At 37.5% G+C, this 27,770-nt stretch overlaps 1 protein-coding gene across 1 annotated transcript in view; it reads right to left on the minus strand.

Annotated features, from left to right (window-relative positions):
- Positions 1-27,770, minus strand: part of CDH13 (cadherin 13) — a gene marked incomplete at both ends in the record, with an annotated part of 462,319 nt that overhangs the window by 358,041 nt on the left and 76,508 nt on the right. The window contains one exon of the mRNA XM_080352001.1: positions 15,565-15,676. Within this exon, the coding sequence (XP_080208127.1) occupies positions 15,565-15,676 (112 nt within the window). The remainder of the gene's footprint in view (positions 1-15,564; positions 15,677-27,770) is intronic.

Genomic DNA, 27,770 nt, shown 5'->3' on the forward strand with positions numbered 1-27,770 from the left:
GGTACCTGCTGGAAGACACTCAACAGGATCCTGGGCTTTTCCTGGAATTCCTAAAATGGAGCCATGGATGGAGACTTGATAAGGAGTAACAAATACTGGAATTTCTTTCATAAGACAGACTGAAAAAAATAATCAATCTAATGGGTAGAACATGTAAGGCATATGTTTAGAAGGAAAAGCTTTCCACTGAGCTTTATTACAGGGGGAGTTGTAGGCCACCCAGAAAACGTGATTCCTCTAGAATAAAACCAAGAGAGCCAACACAAGGTATTGAATTCCAACCTAAAAAGCCCAGTGTCTTCCTCACTAATCTCATTTTTCATAAGCATCATTATAATACTAATTATTGGTATTGATCAGACATTATATTGATTCAGATCAATCTTCATATACACATAGTATTAAGTGCTATATAACTCTCTCCCCTCTATGCCAAAGAAAATTTTGTATCTACCTAAGAAACTTACCCCAAACTATCTCAAAACTGAAGCAATCAAGCTCACTAGTCAGTCCACATTAATGAGAAATAGTTCTGGAGTGTTGGGACCCAAGTCCCGCTGGAGCAACCAGGCTGTGTCCAGGCTGCCGTCTGCTCGCAAGAGCAACAGGTACAATATAAGTTAGAATGTAAAGTGAGGTTGAAACACAGTAACGTGTTTTCAAATCACAGAGCGAGGTTAAAGGAACTAAATACATTATACGTGAAATGAGTAAATAAAACCCAAGAAATGGAATTAAGATGAGCATTAATTAGAAGGGGTTTGAGGATTGCACATGCATGGACCACTTCATAGGAATCTTGCTAATTGCCTTTCAAAGGCCACTTTATCCTATTAAGATTATCCTCAGGAGGCTCAAGACTGAAAAACCCAGCCACATTTATCATGTTTAGAAACAAACAGAAATTGATTTTTATTTATCTTATGAAGCAAAACCTCTATTATATTCCTCTCTTGGTATTTAATCCTTTTTTTCTGAGCAATATAAGTAACGAGACATACCATTTAAGATGAGAATAACCTTCTAAGCAATAAGAGATAAATACCACAACTTCAGCAAGCAGTACAGGTAATTTCTCTTGTGCACGAGCATTAACACAGACTCCGTGACACTTTCAGACTTATTGCTGTGACCAAGCAAGGTATAAATTATGACAGGTCCACATGGATTACAGATGATTTGAGGCAAATCAAAGGCATTAACTTTAATAAGGTGCTTTGTCTCTCTCAAATGCCACTCTTGCTTTCTGTAACAGCAGCCACTAAAAACCAATGATCAGAGACCTCTGCGTGCAACAGAGCTGTTAACCTCTGGAACTTTGACCAGAGGAGCCCGGGCAACCATCTTCCATGTTCCTCCCCTGTAACACATGGCATCAGCAATAGCTCCATCAACAAAATTTACAATTAAAGAAAGTAACTAATTTTTACTTTTATGGCCAACTCCACAAGTGTCTCCCTGACAGCTGCAGTCAGAGACTGCAGAACTCTACCTATTGCTAGATGTAGCAGAGCTAAAATACAAGTCCATGAAAGAGATTGAAAATTGAATCAAAATGCTTATTATCTTTTCAATAACATGGCAATAGTTCAATTCATGTCTCAGCCAGTAAAGTCAATGAGTTGTTTCACTGAAATCTAACAACGTATGATTAGGTCCTCACAGAATTATATGTAATAGTATATTCAGAATTGTAAAGAGTTTCAGGTTGACATCTAAAAGCCTATTTTCCTCCTGGAATTCTGTAGTGAGCTACTGTAAAAAAAAAAAAAGAATCAATACATAATCCAGTATAGTGGAAAGATTATTATAAAAGGTTATTAAGTATAGCTCAAAGATTGTGGATAAAAAGAATGAAATCCCTTATTGCTTTTCTCATGCTGTACTTGACTTACACAAAAACCTGTTCTAGATTTCAAAATAGAACCTCTAACACAGTTAAAAGCATTATTTTGCAAAAGGACAACAGGGAAGGAAAAAGGCTAAATCTAAACCTATTTGGTTCTATACACTGATACTAACTTAAAATTTACTTTTTTGTGAAGTGTGCCAAGACAAGGCAGGAAAGTGTTTCTTAACTTATTTTGCCAACTTTACTTTCAGGTCAGCCCGGTTATTGCTAATATCCATCGCAATTCTTTGTCACCCCAACAGGCTGGCAGGAATGTCTCAGTAAGTGCTGACTCACACACCTTAACTCCTCCCTGTCAAAGTTAATCTGAAATTTATTTTACTTTCCAAAAGTAAACCATAACTTCATGAAGTCAGCTACAAACAGCATTCACAGATCAGTGTTCAGCACTTTTTGTAATTCGTATAAGATATTGTGTGTATACTTGAGGAGTTTTCCACCAAACCCTTAGAAGCTTTAGATAAAAACAGTCAATTAAATTTCTATCTTTCTTCAGGGGAAAAAGGAATAAATATTTTCCCCTATTTTCTTTCAGTTCCTGCAATCCTTCTAATTAGATTTCTTTAAGCACAAAATTGAGAGGAAGGTACAGAGAACGATATTTGCATTCATTACTGAACATCAGACTTTGCAGAATTTGGTTTTGACAGTAGAAGAACTGCCAAATGCCATTGCTGGTTTCATCATGGCACAAAAGGACCTTCATGATCAGGTTAATTTATTAGAAACAAATGAGATATTGCTATTCAAAAATTCTGCTTTAAAGATAATTGGTTCATCCTTGTTTCATTAATTTCTTTCAAGGGAAGATTTCTCCATTCTTTTCCCATCTGAAGTCCCTGAAGTAGATACAGCTGAGGAATTATGTGCTTGTTAAATCCACTGATCTCATGGAAATCAACCATTATCACTTCAAGTTGAAGTCTTAAGCTCTATTCCCAAAAAGGAAGTGAAATACCAGCCATTCATGTCTCCTGCTGGCAAGTGGGACGGCAGGCCCAGGTAACACAGCTACATAATCTCCTTTGCTTTTGATAACACTGCTCTTAATAGAGTGAGCCAGATGGCAAATAAATCTGAGTATGGCTTTCCTATAACCTCTTAATGAACAAGGAACAGATAATGCACAATGTAAGATGTTCAGGATCCTTCAAGGCCATCCACGTCGCTTTTCTCACTTCATACCAACATCTAAGTTTCTAATTTATCTGCCAAATTTCTGTTGCCATTTGTCATTAATAATGATGACTTTAGGGCATTCCAAATAGGAAACGCAGTCTTGTGTTCTATGGAAATGTATTTACCATCAGAGCTGTGCAAATAATTTATTTTTAGCTCAGCTGCCAAGCGGAAGGTGGTGAAGGAATCATTTAAAAAGAAAAAAAATTCAATACAACAGAGAGCATTCCTCTTGACAAACAAAGGCTGGTTTTCTAATGAATGTAGGTTCCAGAATTACAAAGCTACAAGGTTAAGGAAGAAGAGCCTTGATGCTCTTCATGTACCAGTAGCTCCAGTGTACCAGTCCTCCAGGATCTGGAAGGCTCCAAGTTAGCTGCTCCGCTTGCTCAAAGCTCCTGGAGCCTGTGCTATCCCCTCTACTTAGAAAAGCTCTCCTAACCAGCAAGCTGTGTCATCCTCTTCTGTTGGAGTCACTGCAGTTGTATGCAATTGATCATTGCAGGAAAAAAAAAAAAAAAAAGAAAAAAAGAAAAAGAAGAAAAGGAATAATACTCTAATCACATGTGGCTTGAAAATCCAGAGAACAAGGCGCTTTTTCCTCTGCTTCCTGCTGAAACTGATGTTTAAACGTTTCCGCATACTTTGAAATCATCATATTCAAATATTTTCCTGTACACATCACAAGAAGGTTCCGCTTCCAGCTCCCTGAATACTTACGAAGATACCTATAAAAATACTTATTTTAAAATCACCAATGCTTCTCTTGTTTGCTATATTTTTTTTAAAGTATTAAAAAAATATAAGCGCTCAGGTGAACAAGGACTGAAACAAAGACCTTTGCTCATGTGGAAATAGGCAAGTTAGCAGACTATGGAGTCACTCATTTCACCCATGCATAATTAACCCCTTTAAAAGCATAACAGTTTCAATAGAAGGAAAAGACAACAGAAGGGTAAAGCAAGGGCTTAGGTGCTTAGTTAAGATTTCACTCTCCTGGGCACCTGTAGATCCAAGTTAAAGCTCTGCTCCTCAGGAAAGCCAAGATGAGAAAATACTCTGTGGCACATAAGACCTCAACAACTGTCAAAGATGAGAGGAAGGGGGAAGAGAAGCAGAGGTTTGCTGGCTAATATGCCACATTTGCTCAAATATTGCTGTGTGGGCTCTACCTTGTTTTGTTGAGTTAGTTTGTGGGTTTTGGTATTGTGTTTTGTGTGGGGTTTTTTGTTTGGGTTTTTGTGTGTGTGGTTGCTGTTGTTATTGGGGGGGGGGGGGGGGGGAGGCAGGGGGCAGCATGTTTTGCTTTGGTAGGGTTTTGTTTGATTTCAGGAAATGTTGGGGGTTTGTTTGGGGTTTGTTTTTAAACAACTTAGAAAGGCAGGAGGTGCCCAGCACCACCCAACTCCCCATGGAGTCCCACCTGCAGCCAGTGCCATCACAGTCGTATCCCACATCCCACCCCCACACCCTCCCCCCAGCAGGCAAAACACGCTACGCTGAGGTACCTTCTGATGTTCTTGGGTTCTAAACAGGCTCTTTGATTGATCTTTGTGGGCACTGGCTATTTCTGGTGTCTTGATGGAAATAAGCAGATTTCACCTTCAGTGAAACCGGTTCTCTCCCACCATCACTAAACTGGCAATACTTGTTAAAGTCCTGCAGATATTTTCACAGAGGACGAACTGAAAGCAGAGGCTGCTACTGGGTTTTCTAAACCCCCAGTTCTAGCAGAAAGACTGTTTTATAAACCTGGTATTAGAGACCAGCATAAATACTAAAGCCGGACAGAGAACAATTTTATGACCTTTACCTGTAACCTACCATTTTCAATCTGGTCACGTTAAGCCTGGCCTTTGATCTTGCTTAACAAATGTCTAAATCTTTATTAAACTTTTAAATCTGTCAGTTCTCGAGGGGGTAGTTTCAGCTGTTGTAGCAGGAGCTGTTTCCCCTGCCAGCAGCCCGACGTTGAGCCTTTCGCCCACGTCCCTCTGGCAGTGGGTGTGCGGCACCTTCTCCACCTGTTTTCAGTATTCATCTCTATCCTGAGCTTCATTATATTTAAGAGGTTATCAAGAGAGACAATAAAAAGACCAATCTAGATTTGTTTGCTCAGTTACCTAAAATCCAGTACCACTTGTAGCTAGAAAGAATGCACGTGTTGGCACAGACTTATGCAGGAAAACAAATTTCAGCAGAAAATCCACTCAGCCATGGAAGATAAACTTCTTGCTGTATTTATGACTCTCAGTGTAATCACCTCAAATCACATTTCAGCACAGAAGACACACGTGTAGGAAACTTGTATGCCTTTGCTTTTCCATGGCTGCACAGGTAACAGAAATCCTTACAGTTCTGCCACCGCCAAGCCTTTCCCAAAGGGCAAATATTTTACACAAGCAAAAACTTGCACTGAAGGTACTAGAATTCAGGCACATGGGACACTGAAGTCAAATTTCTATATAGAGCATGGAGGAAACTTAAGTTGCTGCTTAAGTACTTCGTTAAATCAGGATCTAAAACATAGCTATGGTACCAGAAAGAGTTAAGTCAAATGCATCCAACACTAGTTCATTGTACGAGTAATTTCATTTCAATTATAACTGTAGTTAGTATCATACAATTCTGGGAAATGATGCTGACTTATAAAAACAGTAGTAAGTAGTCAATGCCTACTACTTCCAGAAGCATTAAGATTAATAGATTTATTAGGTAAGTGTTAAAACTTCTACGGTTCAATTTCTTCTAACTTTATTGGAGAAGCTATTAAAGACAGCGTCTCAAAGAATAAAAGTAAAGTGCCAGAAGTAATAATATCATTTTTAATAAGCTTTCTTATTTTGATTTAGAGTCGACAGAAGCTGCTACTCTATTATGCCAAAAAGCTTCTGCATACCTGCGTAAGATCTGACATTTCTCAGAAGAAACACCAAATCTTACAGAACATTTGGAGCATCGCATTTTCTTATTTATCAGAAGAGTGAACTGATCGGCTCTGTTATTAAAGATAATTTTAGACTATTTCCTGTGTCACAAACATAAATTTTAAGAATTTAAATGAAGCGAGCTCTTTGATTGCAAATTATACTCTATAACTCCCACAATACTGCTTTCATTTATCTAGAAAAATATTGTAATATCACTATTTCCTATTTTCACGTCTATGTCACACACGAGTTGTTTCTCCACAAATACAAGCTAGGCTGAATACCACTTTTGCCTAGAGGAGCCTAGAGTAAAAACAAAGAAAAATACCATCCAAAAAAAAAAATCCCCAAAGGAATAGGAATTCAAGCAAACACACATTCTTAGGCAACTGAGTTGACGGCCTTTCTTTCACCCACAATGAATCCCTGGGAAGCTCCTTGACCACAACACTCAACAGCTGCCTTCCCACCCTCCAGAGCATTTCTTTGCATCCAGCATCTTGTTTGAACATAAAGTCATACAGAAAAACTAAAACTCTCTTATGCTTCTGCCTGGCATCTGGGTCTAGGGAAACATTTTGGTCAACAGGGATGCAGCTGCACATTGCCCACCTAAAGAGAGGAGCATTTCTGCTGCAAATACTTCATGCTCTCCTTCCTCAGGCATCAAACCAGCAGAGGAAACCTGTCCTTGAATGCAAACAGAGGAATCACATTCTTCCCCACAGCAACACAGACATACCACTCTTTATGTGACAGCTCTTTAAGACAACTTTTAACCTTGAATAGTTCTGGGAACCACCACCTTGGTGAAAGTTTGAGTCCTGAAAAGTTCCATTCCCAGAAGCTTAAACACACTTGTGCTCTTTCTTTCTCTTCCCCAGTATATCTGGCATATAGCATTAGGCACCACAGAAACAGGTGCATCTTACTAACAGCAGCTACCCACAATACACTGTGGTGTGAAACATAGCATCAGGAGTACAATTAAAGGGTGATAGGTTTGGGCAGTTAATGCCATATCTGTCAAACAAACAGCAAAATAAAGGTGACAGGTAATGAACACAAAAATGGTTTAGGTCACAGGAAAGCAACTTATAACATTGGCAAACATCTTCAAATTTGCTTTTTATTATGAGGCATAAAAAACAATTCATTTGAAGTATCCTCATGCTTACAGCTTCAATTCAGTTTCAGAAAAAAAAAAATATTAAACTATGCTTTGAATGGTATTAAAGACAATGGAAGACCTGGGGCACACTCTCAATCACCTTTCCACAATGACAGAACTACAAAATACTGTGAGGTGCGCCATGCAACATCTCGGGGAGTATTTTAGCCAGAATTAACCCAAAACGTGCTTGTATTTGTGACCATTTATGGTGCTGTATTCAGCTGGGAGCCAGCACTGTTATCCACTTCATGTTCCAACAGTGCTGTTGCATTGACATCCCCATGGACTGTCCTGCTCCGTTCCTCCTCTTCAGCTCCACCTCGTTCTTCTGTGACTCTCAGCAGGAGAACTGAGCACCAGGCAAAGGGTGCAAGTCCCAACAGGTGACTGTCAGGAATATCCCCCATCCTGGGAACACAGTCAGGGAGAGGAGACAAGAGTGACACGAAGAGATTCAGAAGGAATGAGCAGGCACCTCAAGCTTCCTGAATTTACACTTCTGGGGAAATAAACAAACGCTGTCTTTTATACACTGTCGTTTCCCATAGGGGTTGTATAGTGTCATTTATTCTATACCTCACAGCAGGACTGCTTTCCCCCCAAGGTATGATAAAACCATAAAAAGATTTTTCTGCCAGCTGTGCAAGATGGATACAGGGAACCAAACGCACCAATGTCACTTTGGTGCCCACACTAGTGGGTTTTTTTATTTTGTTTTGTTTTTTGTTGTTCGGGGTTTTTTTCCCAAAAGTAAAAAATATTATATGCACACCTTGTTTTCTTAATTCCTTGAATTCTGCCTCCCGCTATATTTATTAAAGTTGAAGTTATATTTTTTGTATAGGTTGGTGTTAAATGTTTCATAAAGGTTAAATTATAGTGGTCTCCCTACTGTTTTATTGTAGGAGTTGAGACTTGGCACTGTAATTAAAATTCAAACTAAATAAAGCCTGCAGGAGTTCTCCTTGTAACCAGGCAATTGGGTTTTCTAGCAAACCAGAGCACATTTTCTGTTGCAGCTAGTTCAAGGCCACAAAAAAGAAGGTAAACAAACCCCACGTGCCTGCATGCATTTATGCTATGTGTCTTACCAGTATGGTTAGTAGGAAATATAAATATATTCAAGTTATAGACTATAATAAATAAAATTTTAAAATGCACACATTTTCTACAACCTGCTTTTCAGTATTTCGGCTGGAATTTCAAGACAGGACAACTCAGTTTATATATAAATGTAGATCTAGCCAAGGCAACCACACAACCATTGATAAGGAATATAATAGAACTGCAGTTTGCCCTTCAGTAGAATAAACCTGAATCCCTGGCTGCAGAATGGTCCCATGCATCAATTGGATAATCATTTATTTCAGTTTAACCTGAATTTAAGTTCTAGTACTTGCTAGCAAGTCTTTCCAAAGTGTCAAAGACATAGCAATGCTGGCTACAACTTCAGTATTGGATTTCTCTTTTGCTATCGGCTACCTGTAAGCTGCTCCACTATTGCCTCCCTTTTGCTGCCTTCTTTAAAGGCCCCTCAGTTCTGCTTCACTTCTCTCCACAGCTGAGAAGGTTGCACTGATTTAAAAAAACATTCAAATCAAAGCTGGTATTGAAAGTGGAGCTCCTGTCTGAAAAGCAACATCCCAGATCGCTACAGAAATTGTCTTTCTGGTCTTCCCAGGGCTCCCAATTTTATTTTTACCTTGTTTCTTTGATGAAGGAATTTCTGATTTTTGTTAATCCCTCACAGACAGGTTTTCTTTACACAGATTCTTATTTCAGCAAACCCTACCACACACCAGGGTTGATATTTTTTCCAGGGATTAGAAAACACACACAACACAAACTTTTTAGTTAATATTCACATCACAGAACATGACATGCAGTTACTCTGCTATCTGCAGCTCCACTTGTCTGCCCAAGAAGCAGTACGTGCATGTTTGTGTGCTTTGTACCAAGTCATTCCAAAATGACCAGGGTGTTCAGAATCAATCTATAAAAAGTTACTTTTTCTTTCCCTTCTCTAAAGGAAGGAGTTCAGGTGGGTAAACTGAAGAGAGACACAAGACAAAACCAGGAACACTGCCCTCAAGCTAGAAGAAAATAAAAGCCTCAATCTAATACATTTCTGAAAGACTTCATGAGTTTACTGCCAGTGCTACTTATTCTCAAAGCAAAGAGAGATCACGAGAGAGATCACATGCCACAAGAAAGCTGTGTAAAAACAAGATGTGTCCATTAAAACAGACAATAACTGATGCATACAGACAGATCACTCTGCCCAGGAAAGACTGCTTTAAATAAGCAAAGGGAAAGAAAAACTGCAAGTTGAAGCATGAGCATAATTACATTAGAAAAGTTATAATTTGATTTGGATTAGCAGAGAGAAATCCTAAAAGCTAAGAATTAATTGTGAACTACATCTACAATTACTTTCAAGAATACTCACGTGCTTTAAGATATCATTAATTTAAACAAGATTCTCTGTTTAAAGGAAGATTTAACCTCACATACTCCCATTAATTCTTGCTAAATGTCCACACTGCACTTTGAAACATAATAGAAAAGGTTAGCTAAGCCATGATTCTTTTGGATGGTGCTTTCCTAAGATCCTCAAATTAAAAGTTATGTCAGAAATACGGCCTGTAAAGATACAAAGTTATGTACTACAGAAATGCATTAACATCTCAGCATGTAGTAATTTGTGTTGCGTGTTTTTCAGAAATGAACAACAGGTTCCTCCTGACAAAGCTGGGCTGATGCTGCAGCCTCTTCAGCACAACCCCAGCTCGACTCCATTACCACAACTCATACGCCCATACCCCTCCTTTCCTCGGGAAGACAGCCCTCTAGATTTTGTCAGCCATAATCAATTAGCATCAGATTATTTGTTTGCTAAGTGCGTCCAAAGCTAAGCAGCCTACATTTTACTAAATATTTTAGCCTTCCAACATGTTTATATAACCTGTATAGGACGAGGCTGCCTCTTGCCCTGTGTTGTTTTTCAGTACAGCTTAGTCAATCTGATTTTTTATTTTGGAATTGCCAACTGAAAACAAACAGAGAAGCCTTCCTTTGAAGCACCTGGAGACATTATTAATACCAGGTTTGCACTGCACTGAGCAAGAGACATATCCTGCTAGTACAGAACAGTTGGTCATCGATTTAGACTACTAGAAGAACACCTGGCATACATCAGCCAAAGACTACACATATTTTAACAAGTCTCCAGAAAGAAATCAAATCTCCAACCAAGTCATCTGCTACTTTTATCTTCCTAAATCCAGACCAAGCCATTAACAGAGCATTCTCTGTCACTGCAAAGATCCTTAGCCACCCTTTTTTTTTTTTTTTTTTTAAAGACCGGACTTGCTTGGTTTTTCTCAACTAAATAGATAAGGTACTCTATGAGTTTAGATCTTCATTTCCTCCACCTTGGAATTATAATGTCAAGAGGAGGTTTCACCAACACATGACTCCCCTTCCATTACTCTAGAAGAGCTGACTGCCTCCCTGAGAGATTTGGACTTAGCCCTGAAGATGTTTTTCAGAGACTAAATAATTCTTTCACATTGTTTACTCTGATGTCCTCCCTTTAAAAAATTAGTTTAATTGAATGTATATGCATAAAAACCAGTTTATTTTAAACTAGTTTCCCCTCAGGGCCCATTAATAACCTGACATGCCCTGTTTGGAAGGCAACTGTCTGACCACCTGGCACTCAAATATTTTTTCCTGTTTTGTTTTGCATTAATCATGTGTAAAAGCAGTTTAACAGATGATATGATATGATATTCTGTTATGTTGCTACATCAATCTGCATACATCTATTCAGAGACACATTACTTAGTCACAATATATATTTGGAATACATACACAGTTTTCTCCCTCTGTGTGAGAGCTCAGCATCAAACTTTAATTAAAAAGCAATGTTCTAGGTATTTAAGTGCAAAAGGATCTTCCCTTTGAAGATACTCCTCACTCTGCCTCCATGCACATGTCGTAAAATTCCCAGTCTCCCACTTTCAAAATCACTTCCGCGATTTCGAAACCATTCTGCATAGCACCAGATATTTCCTGGAATTTTGGTAACATGAGTTTGGCTTCCTACAGCCATTTCAGTGGGACCAGTGTGATTAAGAGACATCCCTAATGTCTGCCTTCAAATTCCAACCACTGTTTCTGTCCACATGGCATAAGAGAGTTCCAGATGCCTGGTCTTAATCACGTATCCAAGTGTCAGAACTGCAGCTCTCATTTTCAAGTTCTATACACAGGCACGTGCACATTAAGATATATTTTAGAATACAAAAAGCATTCTGCTATCTGTGCAGAGAAGCTGACAGACACATTTCCGTAGAACCTGCTACCACATGTCCAACACAGGAACCTCGTCCTTTCTTAACATGGCGAGTGATTTATGTGAAATGAAAGTAATTTTAAGACATTCATAGAATTCAAAAATGCATTAAAGACTTATTTATTTTGAAAAGCCACAACTAGGTTTCAGCAAGGATGCACAATAGACATGTATAGCTAAACATGTGAAAAATTCATAGTTACATAGCTATTATGGTGGAGATGAATCAAGTGTATGTGATAACACACACTGTATGGATCAGAATAAACGAGCGTTACAGCAGTAATATTGACAGCATGAAACAGTCCCAGAAAGAGGCCACCTGTACAGTCAAATGGCACAGCAATCAGTGGGAAGAGTGGATGCAATAAATCACAAATCCCACGTGGCATCATCTGACAGTCAGTAGGAAATGTTTTGATGTGACCGTGATCGGCACCATGATCCATGTACACACATAATATTGTAATAGTAAGAATGATTTTCTCTTATCTTTCCACGACCATTATTCAGTTTGAATCATGGAAATCTCTGTTGCTAGACAATAGAAGAACTCCCTTTAAGCATTAATGATAAGCATGCTAATATATTTCCCATCATATGAGTAAACAAAGATTTTCAATATGGTTGAACAGAAAAGTCTTTGTTAAAATCCACAGAATAAAGAAGTACCAAAATGCAGAGAGACAAAGCCCTGATCTTCAAGCAGCCCAAGCTCTGAAACATGTAGTCTATCACGTAAGAAACAGAAGAGGTCAGCAATTAATTAACATCCAAATTAAAGCTTTTCAAGTAAGGGTCAAAACTTCCTTTGTTTTGACATTTAAATCACTGACAATATATTCCCCAGTTTAGTATGCACAGTGCATCACCTAACGTCTTTATGTTAATTGCCTCAATTTTTCAAGTGCACTATTTGATTCATTGTCAATTAAAAACACCCCCAAAAGCCTAGACTCATGTCCGTTAAGTATAAACATGATTAATGTAACACAATTACATTTCCACATTTGATGAGTCTGATTAGGAACTTTCTATCAGCTTGGCATGACGGAGCATCATCACTACCAGTGACCTGTCAGCCCTGCCAAAGCTTTCTGATGGGGAAGCATTTCATGGCCACAAATGTTTCAGAAAGGTGTAGAACCTGTAATTAAATGCTTTCAATTATCCCTTTATCAGGTATGTAGCAATCTTCATGATCTCCTCTATTTGACTGCAGAAGGTCCTAGAACTAAACTACAAACAGCTACAAGAAAAAACAAAACAAAACACACCCCCCCAAAAAAAAGACCAAAAAAGCCCATATACACAAAGAACCAAAACCAAACACACAACTAACCACACACCATTAAAACAATTGCTTATTAAAATAATAATTATGTCAACAGACCCCTCCAGCATTTCCAGAAAGTGGTTTTACAAATCCTCGCCCGCTATATCAAGCAAACATCTGGTTCAAGAAAACGGCACTCAGGGAGAAGAACTGAGCAGATCAAAAGTAGGAGAGCAATGCCCAGTTCTGTTTGTGGTCAGACAAAAGAGAGAGGGGGGAGATAAAGAAAACACACACCCATATACCACAGATGTCACAATTAGGAAAAGCAAACAACAAAATTAGGAAAGTAAAATGTAAAAATATGGCCAGCTTATAAGCAGGCTTTGATAAGAGTTGTTACAAATCAGAATAAGACAAAATTCTGTACTCTCATTTGGGGCTTCTCTTCCTTCTTTCTATTAATAAATATAAAATATAATTAACATTACCATATGTTGAAGTAATAAATACATAAGAACCAGCCATAACCTATGTTTAATTACAAGGGAAATGCTACCAATGAAATGTACAGTAGGTCCTTGTTTAAATTGAAAAATGAAAAAAGAAAAAGACTTTTATTGCACTTCAGAAAAGAATTAAGGAGCTCCTTGGCTTATCAAGGACTACAAAAGCAATCACTGCTATAGGCCCGCTTTGCATATTTGCTCTATTAATTTACATAGCCCTGGTAAGCCTCACATTGCAATGCAACTGCTACATTACACCGCTCTTGGGTAATAGGTATAAAGAGACGCAAGAGCATGCAAAGTGTATTCAAACAGACAATTAAAAATATCAATTCTGTTGACAGCTAAAATGAAGAAACTGTGCAGAGGTTTAATGCTGCTGCATGAAGGACACACTGCTTACGAGTGATTGAATTAACCAGAATCACGCATCGACAGTCTGTCTTTGTCGAACATTACACATTAGGCCAATTTAGTGTCTGCTTATTAAAATAATTTAATTCTGAAGATTGTTTCCAGGCATTTCTAAGTCTTGTCCCGCTCTTCTCTCCTCCTCATGTTAATGATGGCATCTTAGCTACTGCACTGTTTTCACACCAGTGCAATCTGCTGGGTCACCACAGAGCAGCCCAGTCAACTTTGGATTAACCAACTCGTCCTTCAGATAGTTGGGAGGACAAGCACAAAACAGCCTCAAAGTCCAGAAGCAGTCAAAGAATACAACAAAGGTTATTTTTATCCAATTTAGATTAAGTTGGTTTCACTTTTCATTACATGTGTCTTCAACATTGCAAGCTTATTAACTCTATTATATTTCCTATATTCAATGAATGTCTACTTTTAACCATGTAGAAATGTGTTCATCAACTCTTTAGAATAAGAATTTCAAAGAAAACAAAATTGCCTAAAGTAATTAGAAACCTCTCTAAACTGAACAATCTCCCATCTTTGTGAATAGCATTACTACTTATGATCTAAATTTCCTCTGAAAATCTAAGTCAGACTAAGCAACTTATCAAAATACTTAGACTAAAAACGTTATCCAAAAGGTTTACTTTAAAACCGGTTAAAGGTTGAATTACTTATGTTTAAGCAAGTAATTTCAATAGACTCTGACAACTAATTTGTACATTTCAATTTGAAAAATTAGTGCTATTTTAAAATGAGTGCGCACAGATTACGCCTTCATTCAAGCACGCATAACAGTGAAGGTGTATCAGTGACATCTGGAGGGAACAGAGATGGGAAATGTGTGCATTTAATGAGTGATATTGCTTTTTGTTTCTTGGTTTCACCAAACCATCGCTATGTATCACATCATACAACCCAGGGATTGTCTGTAGATGCCAAGCTGCATACCTAGAATGATTTCTGGTTCAACAGCAAGTAACCAAGCAAGACAAAGAAACTATTAATAATACGTAACACATGTAAAAATGCTGGTATGTTTGGAACTTATTAAAAGAGTAGCATTTAGTATCTTTAAGTGCTCAAAATCATTGACCATTGGATAAGGTACTACCTTAGTTGGATCGTCTTGAAGTTCAAAAGCCACAGAACTGAATGAACAAGTTGTATCACTTGCTCACTAGAGTATGTGGATGAACTAACACCAGGCCTGAAAGATAGTTAAGTCTCTTTCAGTTTAATGCTTTGAGTATACAGTGCCACACTGGATTTTATAAAGTGGCACTTGGTCATTGGAAATATTACTGAATACCCCAGTTGTAGGACACATGTCCTAACAATTTGCTGTCACTGATGATCACAGGCTTCACCCAGCCTCCTCCAAATTCTGTGGAAAAACTTGGGCTTGAACCAGCTTTGAATGCAACTTCTAATATATAAGTTTCTAAATCTGAGTTGCAGAGAAAAATTAACAGCAAAATGTTGATAAGCAAGCCCTGACCTGCAAGATTATAGGAAAGACTATTAAAAAAAAAATCAGACTAAATTTACTTTTTAAAAGGGTGGATGATTCCAACTTTTCACAATATTCATAATGCCCTAAATGATTACTGATAGTATTTTGCCATCTTCAATACATGAAACAGATTAAAGTCTGTAGAGATATAGGATCAATGCAGGGGAACCCAGACAGAATCATGGCGATATTCAAAACCTTGTGTACAAAAAAAAAAGCTTTCTGATAAATGGCAGGAGTGATATGAATACATAAGCAATTCCAATTTTTGCACAATAGTAATATATGAAAATAACATACGGTTCAGAACTGCCTGGTCCTCTGTGAATTCAAATGGCTGTTCAATATAAAAAACCTTCTGCTGGAATCCAGGGACACATTCTAAATCTTCTGCACACGCAAGCAGCAGAACCTGAGGAAAAAAAAGGAAATATACTTTTAACATCCACTCATTCATCCATCATGTTGACTTCTGGGAACGATACTGGGTTTAGGCTCAGTGCTAATAAAACGAAACATTGGGCTCCATGCTCATAAAACAAAACATCCATCACATCACACTTCCCCTTCAAATCTTACTGAACAACTTTTTATGTCAGGTTTTTGCTTTTATATATGTGGGCTAGCATGGAAATTACAGAACTGTAGCTGTCAAGGTTAAGTTCAGATTATCGATAGAGGATATTATCAGTCTTCACGAAAATATAGGATGTAATGTTGCTCCTAGAAGTCACAAGTGAATACAGCCGGGCTTAAATACACGCTCTAAACACTTTTCAGTCGATTTAAATAATTCATAAATCAGGGTCTGCAAACTTGGTTTCAGAAAGCAGATCACCAAATTGCAGAAGGAATTCTGTATTCAAGGGTGACGTTTCACATCACGGAAGTTTCCTTTATAAAAAGAACTTATTTGCTAACAAATGTAAACTGTTGCCCTTTATTTCCCTCATCTGAACCACAATTTGTCCATTTTCCTTGAAATCAAAAGCTTGCTTACACCAAGTGAAGGCCGAAAATGAAATGCGTGTGTCATAGTGGAGGTGGATCTAAAGGTTAAAGTTGAATAGAGGTTGTGTCACTGTTAATATGTGGTCAGCGTTTCCTGTTACCACAAGAACACCTGAGCAAAAGAGGAAGCTTAAAAGCAAAATAAAACTGGCTGAAAAGAGGTACAATGCTAACCTCAGTGTCTGAAGGTTTGTCTTCTGTCTCTGAATAAAGACAACAACCTGAAAATCTATTTTTCTTAGCAGCTTTTAAACGAGAGCATGGGGGTAAGAATGTCCAAGAAAGAGGCAATGAGGAGAAAAATTACTAAGACGTTTACAAGGTTAAAGAGAGAGGCGAAAGAAGTAAATTTCAAGAGTAGGAAAAGCCAACCTATATGTGTGTATTTTTCAAGCTACGTGTGTGTAATCGCATTTTCAAAAGTATTTTCTACTTCAGATCCTCCAAAGGTGTTTTTCAAAATCTGACTTTCGGCTAGTGTGCAGAGAACTCTAAAATTTATTACAGCAAATCTGCTGCTTGTTGGACAGCCGAAGAAAAATCAAATTGAGAGAGCACATATAGTGACCAAGAAGTAAACAGTCAAATACAGTGGTTCTGAATGACGTACGTTTCTAAATTCAAGTGGCCCTGCACAAATGGGTCTATTTACTCAAGACACCTTCAATATATGATTACATCTTTGCAAATACAGCTCTTCAGCTGCACAGCAAGGACCATTTCCCCCCTAAACCCAGACATGACTGCAGAAAGCTGCTTTCTGCTTCAGCTCAGGTGACAAACTGTACTCTCGCTTCTCCCAACCCAATAGCAGCATCTCACACGTTTCTTCAGTTCCACCTCCACCACATTTTCATCTAGGTAAGCTGGTCCTGATCCTAGAGAGATGTCCTGCAAAGTTTAAAAATCTGCATCTTTCCCTCTTAACCACCACTCCCAGTCCACTTGCTAAATCAGAGCAATACATTATCCGCTCTCTCCCTTTGGGCACTTCACACTCACTATAAGTTTTATGTGATCCCATTTATAAAAACCAAAGGCAGCAATGCCGCACCTGGTCTGCATTAGTTCTTCTTATTGAAACCAACTGCTGGATCATTTGTTTCATGTCACTGACACTTGCTGTAAAAGCTTGGCTAGAAGTGCTAACAGACTGCGACAAACAGCCAGAATATTTCATGACAATTAAGCGGGTAGCAGCCAAGCACAGCAGATGGACGCCCCTGCCTTCCATCCTGACGTGCTCTATGTTTGTCCCTTTGAAGGATTAACCAAGAAATAGGAGGAAAACTTAAAGTAACACACCAAGCAAGGTGCGATACATTTGACTATTATTAACATCTATATATCCACATAACTGCTGCCTTTCTTACCAAGGCTTAAAAGCACAGTGCCTAATCCCTCATTCTATTATTGACGTTGATATATTGATTTTATTGAAGATTCTAGACTACACAGGAGTTAAGAATTGGATGTGTTCCCTTCCACCTTCCAGTATGAGACAAGTGCAAACGTGAACTGACATATTCAAAGCCTGCTCTCAAAATCGTGCATAAAACTTGATTACTGATTATTTTTAAAAAATAGCCTGATATGCATTTAAATGGTCACAAGCACGCAGAGAGGCGGACGCATGCATTTTCTGCACAGATTTTTGATGTGCACAGGTGCATTTTTGAAATACCTGTATTTCTGACTCACAGTGCTACTGAATGAATATGCAGAAAAACGCAATCACAGCAGAAAGGAAATTCTTCTGATCAAGATGCAAGCACCAACAAACAAATTTATATATGTCCACACCAGAAAAATAGCCCCAGCAATATATGCTAAAATTTAACTGCAAACAACCCTTCTCCTACAGGATTAACACGGCAAGAGAAAAGTCACATTCTGATCTCCCAGCTACTGGCATCTTAAAGTTGAAACTCTTGTCTTACAGAGCTATAAATAAAAAAACAGCTTTGGACATCATCTGTGTCAGTTCTTAAAGAACAGAACATGTCGACTTTATCAGATTTGTGACAGAATAAGTTGACTTTGAAATCTGGGCACTCTAAATAGGTCATAAGTTAACTTCTCTAAGGCTGGTACAGAAGCCTCACATGATACAGAAGTAACAAATAGAAAATGACCTTTACTCCCTTTGAAATAATTACAAGACTCAGGCTTGGCCTTGCTGTGAAATGGAACATTTTATTCTACTTGTGCAATTCCAGGCACTTTCTTCTTCTCAACATGTCAGAGAAGATGTTAAATTTGTCACCACAGCAAGAGTTTTTAATCAATTATCTTTTAAAAGCATAATTATTCTTTTAATTTATTTTTCCTCATGAAGACATTTCTTCTGTTGAACTATATGTCTGCCTCATTAAAATAATTTCTGTTAAGGTTCTTCGCTTTGGGAAAAAAAGTCTTTTAAAATACCTTAAAAAAATAAGCCAAGCAGATTTGTGTTGAAGGCAAAGAGAATATTGTTCAAAGCAGAATATATTCTGAATTTAAGCACCATGTAGATTTCATATTTTTGGACATAATAAAAGGGTTTAAGGACGGATAGCTGTCTAAAGACCTCAGCTAAATACACTGAAAATAATCTTTAACTATCATGTATGCAGAATTCAGAATATATAAATATTGTTCACACATCTATTCAAGTAAGTACTGGGCAATTAATACAAAAGGATCCTTCATCCATAACTAAGAAAAAAGCCACATTCTTGAAAGAGCATTACAATTATGCAGCAAATATCATTTGCTCATGAAAATCTGAAGGGGCAGAAGTCTGAAAAGCAAACGAGGGAGTTGTGACTACTCAGACCTACAGATCCCATGTTCTCTGACAAGCAGAATCAAAGCGTTTCATAAGCTACTGCTTTTCACAAATGTACAGAGTGAAGATTCATTTTTAATACCCTGAGAGTTTGTCTTTCAGAATTTATTACCAGTCACTACACGAAAATGCCACTAGTTCAGAGAACTCCTGGGCAAGTCTGGTCACTGAGCTAGAACTGTACTTCTGATGAGGTAGCCAGCCTATGAAACATCATTTTTTTTCTTCCCCATTAATAAAGCAGCTCACACATGCTGGTAACCTTGACTGACCTCAACATTTGCACTGAAAGCTGCTCACATAGAACATGGATTAGGAAACAAAAGAAGATGGCAATTTTATACCATATTGCAGAGGAAATTAATGAAACCCCTGATGTTAAAGCACCTTTGGGTATTACCACAACTCAAAAACCAGGGTTCCTCTGCCTCCTCTGCTGGTGACTGAAAGTTAATCTTCAAAATTACCTTCTAAAGAATTCCCAAGTCTTTATATCCTTTTTTACTCGCCCACTTTCAGCACATGAAGCAACTCCACTCAGGTTTCATTGGCCACATCCTCACTCCAGACAGGAATTTTCTCACCTTCCACTGTAAACACTCATATCTTCATTAGCCCTGCCTGTGTGAGGTCAACTACCGCAAAAACATAAGCTTCAGAATCTTAATGGCATTTTGCACACATCCTTATATTGTGAAATTCATCCCTGTGCAAGGCTTTACCTAAATAGTGATGTAAATGGCACCTGTGAAAACCATCTGCCCAGACATGAATTTCACACAATAAATACAAACAAATCTCATTTCATGGAGCAATATTCTATAGACCACATTCCACCTTTGATTTCAGGAGAGAAAACTGAGGTGTAAGCAAACCAACATAAGCCACCCCAGCTGCCAAAAAACAAAGCTAAAATAGAAATCACACTCATTTTAATAACAGCAAGAATCTCGAAAGTTCAAAAACAATGAGTCACTTCCTGAGAAAAGAAGTTTTTTGTTGGTTGGGTGGTTTTTTTGTTTATTTGGAGGTGTTGGTTTTTTGTGGGGTTTTTGGTTTGGGTTGGTTTTTTTTTACTATGGTTTCAGGGTTTCTTTTTTATTCATTTGACTCATTTACTTAGAAGAGAGTATTGAAAATCTATGCTTCTGAGCTTTTCTCCTGGAAGCATGAGAACTAGAAATTTCCTTTTTGCATATGAAAACTTCAGATTTTCATTAAAAATATGGTGATCTTAAAAGCTGAGAACCAAAGAAAAAAGTAGTCAGAATAATGAGAACTGCCAACACTGAATTAAATTGCACCTAACAAAATATTTTTATCATGCAGATCAAGATCTTTGAAGTTTAAAGCCCTTTCTGTCTTCAGGTCCTTCAACACTAGACCCACAAAAACGGATAAAGCAGCAGCCAGAGAGGAAAAACAAGTTTATTACAGAGTCACAATAATTTGCAGAGAGAAGGTGAAATCCTGCCTTCACTCAAGTCAGTAAGAACTATCCATTGATTTTAGGTTTTTTACTCAAGATGTAAATGAGGGAGTTATTTAAATGAAATTAACAGAGGGATACTTAAACAGAATAAGGAGAGCGCTGCTTTAAATAAGGTTCTGATTCTGAATTATGCAGACTCCAATTAGAGTGTCAAGCAGGTCCTAAGGCAATTGTTTCATCAAATCACATGCAGACTGGACATGAAGCTCTCCTTGTCTTCTGTATTTTAAAATACCAATTGGAAAAGAAAAGAACCTCAAAAGCCTGAATAACTTATCCATTGATTGGCATAATTAACAAAGGTATTTTAACACCGCATAAAGGTATGGTGAATTGTTTATCCCTCAAAGTGACCAAATTAAACACACAATTATTTTGCAAGAATTTGTTGTCTACAGGACTATGATTTGGGAACTTTTTGTTCAGTATTTTCATCAGGGGGGAAGTATTCCCTGTTTTAGGCTTTAATCTCTCCTTTTTATCGGAAAGACGTTCAGAAAAAAAAAGATTATTCAGAACCTCTGCAGCTCTACCTCTAAATCTGATAGTGAATTCAAGTCATTTTTGTAAGAAATGCTATTAAGATTTGGCACTAAGATTCTTCAAGGATGATAAATATTCTTTTAAAAGGCCTACATATCCATTTACTGCATGGTTCTGTCCTAAAAGTGAAAGTCACACTTGGGGTAGTGAAGGGTGGGCTATGAAAATGCAAATCAGCATCACTTTATTGGCTCAAATGAATTCAGTTCTCCTGTCACTGTGACTGCGGTCGGCATCCATTAACCGGAAAAAAAAAATATTACAAACTCTTTTGTGAGACTATCTAACACAGGAACTTTCTTTTTATGAGCACTTTCCTTGTGAATGTATGTTTATTATAATAATTTTATCACATATTCAGTAAAAAGTGTGCGTTTTCCATGACACTGAATATCAGCTTAAGTTATTCAAAAAGAAATTTACCAGCACTAGTATCTGAATAACCAGCTACTTTCCTTCTGAAATTCATGATGTCTAGAAGTGGCATCATCCGTTTTTTAAGATAAGACCCCAAGGTCTCTTCAAAGCCCAAACCAACTCAAGTTCACGCTGGTTGAGGTCAAGAAGGACCAGTGCACTAGAAAGTGTGCGAGCACATCCATGGCATCCCTGCCTGAATCCACAGCTGCGACCATTCCTCTCTCCCCAGATGCCAATCGCTGCTTCTGCTCTTCCAGTCCCATCTGCTCCTTGAACTGAGTCACCAGGAAGCTCAGGGACAGCCAGTGCCTGCAGAATAGTGCAAGCTAGAAAAACATGGTCAGGTGTGAGACCATCACAGTCTACACTTAGGCTGGTTAAGCTGCCATGAAACTGCACCTTAAAATTAAGTTTTTACTCAAGTCTTACTAATGCATCTTCCACACATCAGAAGTTTAGGAATCTTGCAGTTCCCTTGACTTGGGATGCCAGAAAAGCCATGTACAAAGCCTGGAAGGAACCATCTCAGCTGTCACAGAAGCAAGTCCAACATACAGTTTCCTGGCCAGAACATTTGACCCTGATCACAAGTAATTCTTCCTGCATCCCACAATTCTGGACCCTTATTCTGATGGTCATTTTGCAGCTTCGAGAACCCATCTGTGGGCAATTTACAGCTATGTATTCTTGTATAAGTCTTGTCTCATAACTTGATTAACCTTTCTCCTCTTTTAACTCTTCAATTTGTTAGGCTATACAAACCAAGCTCTTTCAATCTCCTTATATACAAACATATTCCTTTGTTCATCTCAGTAACCTTTCATTGTGCCTGCTTAAGTTTGCACATGTGCAAAATACACCAAGAATTCTAGATAAGCATTCTCTGTGGTCTGTTAAGTGATATTAATATTTCCTTAAGCCCAAAATATGTTGTCTAATGCTTCCTAAAATTCCACTCCTACTTTTAAAAATCTTGGCATACTGATGGATCAGAATCACTCTAAAATTAACAGAGAGCTGAAAAATTTGACATCAACAGACATACTGCCTCCATGTAGCTACAACAGTGTTAAGCAGCTTTTACAAACAGGGTCATGATTAATCTTTATGAAACACAAACGCAAATGCAAACCATTGTGCATTGCTAAATCTATCTATGCCCTTTCTGAGCAGATGAGAACCAACTCTGCTCACAAGTGCAGGCATCTTCCAGCACAGAGCCAAGGCTTAACCTCCCTCTCAACAGAGCTTATTAGCAGAGACTCAGGATTTGCTGGTAGATGGTGGCTTCCAGACTTAAGATGGCTCACAGCACAGGATCGACTTATTGGCTCATCTGTGTAGATGTATCTGAATATTGTATATATTGTGAATATTTTGTAATCCAGGCAATAACTATCACACAGGCTCATTAAGAATTTTAGTGATAAGAGGCCAAAGTGTGTTACTTGTAATATTTTAAAGTACTCAACTCTTTAACAAGTAAATATCTACAAATCATGGTAGGACATGTTGGGCCCCACCATTATTTTTTTGTTTATTTTAGATGTTACAAAAAAAAAAAAGTAATCGTATTTTGCTGAAACCCATGCACTACTGGATTGAGATTACAACTAATTAGCCTATTTAGAGAAACTGTATAATAAATTCATTTTACAGGGCACAGAATAATGCAAATGAGCCATTCAATAGCACTGCTGTACCAGTGAAAGAAGCATAAAGAAGAAACATTGAAAGTCAGAGTTCTGATCTGGTTATACCGCAAGATATGAAATTACCAAAACCTAAACCGCATTACAACAATAACCTGCCCAAAGATGTGCTTATACCAAACATTTTAGTTATTTATCACTTAATGAACTAAACAGGTTGATCCTATTTTCCAGCAGTAATGACTTCATGAAGCACTTAAGTGAATGAAAATATGAGTCTCTCTTTGTAAATCAAGGAAATAAATTAAGACTTGTTTAAACATATTTATAACCCTTCACACACAGTTGCATGGGGCAAAGTCATTATTCCATACATGAAAACATTGATGTGGCAAAAGCTATTAGAGAAAAAATTAAAATCATATTTCTTTGAGTAGATAGCGAGTTTTGGATAGGATAGTTGGAAACTATAAGGAATATGATATATGTTTAATTTCCCAACAGTGTGATGATTATCAAAAAAGGTGCAACCTTCCATCCATCGTCTCCTTTATACTCCACAAAGTAATACTATAAAGCAATTATTACAGCACCACAAAACTGAACGTAGGGTAACATCCAACATTTATCTTTTGCACTGGTAAGCTAAAACCAAAAATTAGCTTGCTAAGAATAGCATGATTTTGACTACTGAACACATGCACAGTGCTATCATTTGGCAACATTACAACAACAGGAACCAACCTCCTACCCCCTGAACTCATAAGAGTACAAAGAGAAGCGAAGAAAAAGTTTTTCAGTTTCAAGAAAACGTTTGTGGAACATTTTCTGAGCTTGTCTTACACAGTCATGAATGCGAGATGCTTAAAAGTGAATACATTAATTCCCTTGATTCAAGCAAAAGCACTGGTGGGGGTGAAGCCTAACATTCAAAGACTCATAATAAAAATTGAAAAATTGCTACAAGGCAAAAAGCCCAAAGCAAACCTGTCTAACAATTTTGACACTCTTTTTTTTGATTTTTTATAGGAAGAGGACAACATATTCTGTAGAACAACTGCAGACAATTTTTTTGCCCAAAGTTATCTGCACATCGCAGGGTTATTTTTTCTTTACCATAAATCATACTGAACAACAGTAGTACAATAGTATTAAAATAAATCGTTCTGAAGACTGGCTTCCTATTGATTTATCTTTAAAAAAAAGCAGCTCATAAGTGTCTTCTCTTTTAGTAAGGATAGGGCCTGTTAATCACCTGCGTCTTTCTTTCAGTGGGGATGTCAACACGTTCTCCATCTTCTCAGCAGCTTCTGATTTTTATGAAACTCATATGAACTTGACACTTAGAGCTCAGCCTACCACCTAGAACTGAAACTGCCCAGTGGTTTCAAGTGTTACACGAGGGAACCACGAAAAACATGTTTAAGCAATAAGAGAACAAGGCTTATACAATCTCAGAAGCCAGACCAAAAACCACGCGATACATGGTGGAATATAGCACGCACCTCTTCTGGTTGGCCTGTTTACCAGCTCCAGGAAATCAAGGGTGTGCCAGTTTTCATTCCAGTTGGGGAAGTTCAAGTCCAAGAGGTCTCTTTTTAGCAAATTAAAAGGACATGCTATGGTTACATTATGCACATAATATACGCCTATAGGAGATGGAACTGAGCTTCGGAATCAACAAATTGAGAAAAAATACAAACCAGAAACTGCTCACCTATATGCTAACTTTTGCCTGCAGATAGAGGAAAGCCTTAAAAGCTAGTGTAGTGAATAGATCGCTTTTGTTTGTTTGTTTAAACAAAAAAAACACCAAAACCCAAAACAAAAACCACACAGAAAACCCAAACAAACAAAACCACAGACAAGCAAAAAAAACCCAAACACCAACCACACACACACAGAGGTAATTTAAGCCTTTATTAGATGTAAGGACTGAGGTCACTGGATTTGCAGTATGTTACCCCACACTTAGACATAATACCTATTGCATAGGTATACATATAGGTATACATAACCCATAGAACAGAAATATACATATAGGTATACATATAGGTATACATATAGGTATACATAACCCATAGAACAGAAATTCCAGGAAGGAAAATGAAAGTAGATTAGCTGTTACCTGCCTGCTTGACCTTCTTAAGGGACACACTTCTATAGATTTTAGAAGATCAACCTATTAAGCTGAGCTATATAATTACACTGCAGTAAATTCAATTAAGTCCTTTCGTGCCCCCCTCCCCCTGTATGCCTGTCAAAATAAAGCACCACTATCCTAGAAAAGGATAAAAAAAGACCCAGGGCTTTTTGGCAGTGCAAGATGATACTTGAGGAATATTTTTAATGAATTGCAAGAACACAGTCAAAAATTTAAAAGAACTTGTACTAACTCTTCTGAGTTTAGAGAAAGCATGTCCTGGGGGAAAGACAGCAAGTAGTTGAACATTTTTGAGCACATCACAATAAAGTAAAATCTCTCAAGCTTCCAGGCCCCTTTGTGTTAACTGTGACATTACAACAAGAATGACCTTTCCAAAGAAATAAAACCCCTTAATGCTAGGAACATGATAACTATTAAAGATCAACATTTAGTAGCCAAAGCAAGGGAGGGGGTGGAAATTCAGCCTGGTAAATTAATTGTAACATAAAAAATATGAAACCAAGTCCTTGGTCTATAACCCTTTCTCTTATAATTGCTTGCCATTTAAAGACTGAATGAAATCTTTTATGTAAAAGATACAGCTATTGACCTCACATGTATTAGGAAACCAAAGAATATCCTGACACATTGAGAATGAGATGAGTACTGGAGAATGCCCCACTAACATCCTATTGAACACCTATTTCCTATTTCTTTACACTAGACCTGTCTCTCACCCATCAAGGAATGATGCTGCTGGGACATACTGCAAGTTAATTGTTATCTATTTCAAGGCCTTTTTTTGGTTGGTTGTAGAAACAATCATCACAGAAAATGTTTGATAAATTATCTGTACCTATGAGAACATGATCTTTTTTTCTCTTATGTGCAGGGGCAGCTGTCAGTGCTGAGGTATGAGAACACAGGGATGGTTGTATCCCTCAGACTTCATCATGAAACCTCCAGGATAAACTAACCATTGCTTTTGAAATCTGCAGTTTAAATCAAGTTGGGTTTCTGCAGTGACTGGGAAACAATGTGTTATTGTAGCCTCCCCACTGTAGACAGTATTTCATTACATTTATCAATTCTAGTTATCTGTATTTACTGAGTCTATAATCTGTTCCACATGAGATTCAACAGGTAGACACAAGCAATAAACATAAAACACATGAAAGGTTGCAAAAAAGGTGAGTCCGCCTTCGATCTTGCTTTTGCAACTTATATCCACATCCAAATGTGATCACTAAAGCAGCTGAGAGAAGTCAGGGTCATATTTTTTTTTTAATTCCCAGACACAAAGCACATAAGAACATGCTTTTGCATCTCTCTAGACTGACCAGGTAAAAAAGTCCAACATAAATTAGATTTGGGGGATCTGAAGAGGTCCACTTTTATCAGAGAGACAGGTTAAAGAATAACTCTAGTGTTTAAGTTATTTTCTTTATTGGGTTATATTGTATTTGGTTTTTGTCTGAACTACACAAAATAATCAAAGTACTGAGAATTCCTGCACCAGGATATATGCATTTGATTATGAAATGTCCTACCAGTAACAGTTGTAGCAGGGGTTAATTTAATTTTTTGCAAATTTATACAATCAAATGTCTTGGTTCATTTCAACAAAATTAAGATGTTTGAGTTGCACATAAACATAAAATCTTAAAGGAAAAAAAAAAATCAAGCATCAAATAATTTAAAGGCCCTTTTCCTTGTACATCACAATTTAAATTTCCTGGAGCACTTTTTTTTGGTAAAAGCTTCAGCCTGGAAGTGATTGGGGTTCTGCGTTTTTGTGGTATAAAGCAATTTAAAATTATTTGACTGCTTCCATTTTTTATAGGTACTTTTATTTGAAAATTATTTGAGTTCTGATCATGCTCAGCATTGAACAATTTTTATTATTTAAATGCCTTTTTTTAATCAATTCTTTATGTTTGGGACTGAATTGGGAAGCTACAGTAGATTTTCAGGCACTTTAAATTATACAAGAATTTCATATTTTACACAATCTTTCATCTCCTAAATAAGAATTGGTTTGCAGGGGTGAATGCATAAAAGCCTTACACTTCAAGATAAATAAGCATTATGCAAAACCAGAAGCCTAATTTTTCTTTTTTAAATATTGTAAGAGATCTTTTTTCCATAATCAAATTCCCATGTCTTACTACATTCTGTGAAGCATGAGCATTTTGGAAGTTACATACTTCTCTACTTCAGTACATTGATATAAATCATTTCAAAGGAGGAGAACAAAGTCTGAAGTAAGTTTTCCAAGTCCATGAAAAATGGGAAGTGTTTATTCCATCAGCATTTGGCATCTCAAACTTCACATCAAGCAAACATGCAAGTCCTCTGTAACATGGACACACTGCACTCAACAGCTTCAGGTTCAAGTTCATTGTAAAT

Source organism: Nesoenas mayeri (genome assembly GCF_963082525.1).
Source record: "Nesoenas mayeri genome assembly, chromosome: 12".
In the NCBI taxonomy this organism is placed as follows: Eukaryota; Metazoa; Chordata; class Aves; order Columbiformes; family Columbidae; genus Nesoenas; species Nesoenas mayeri.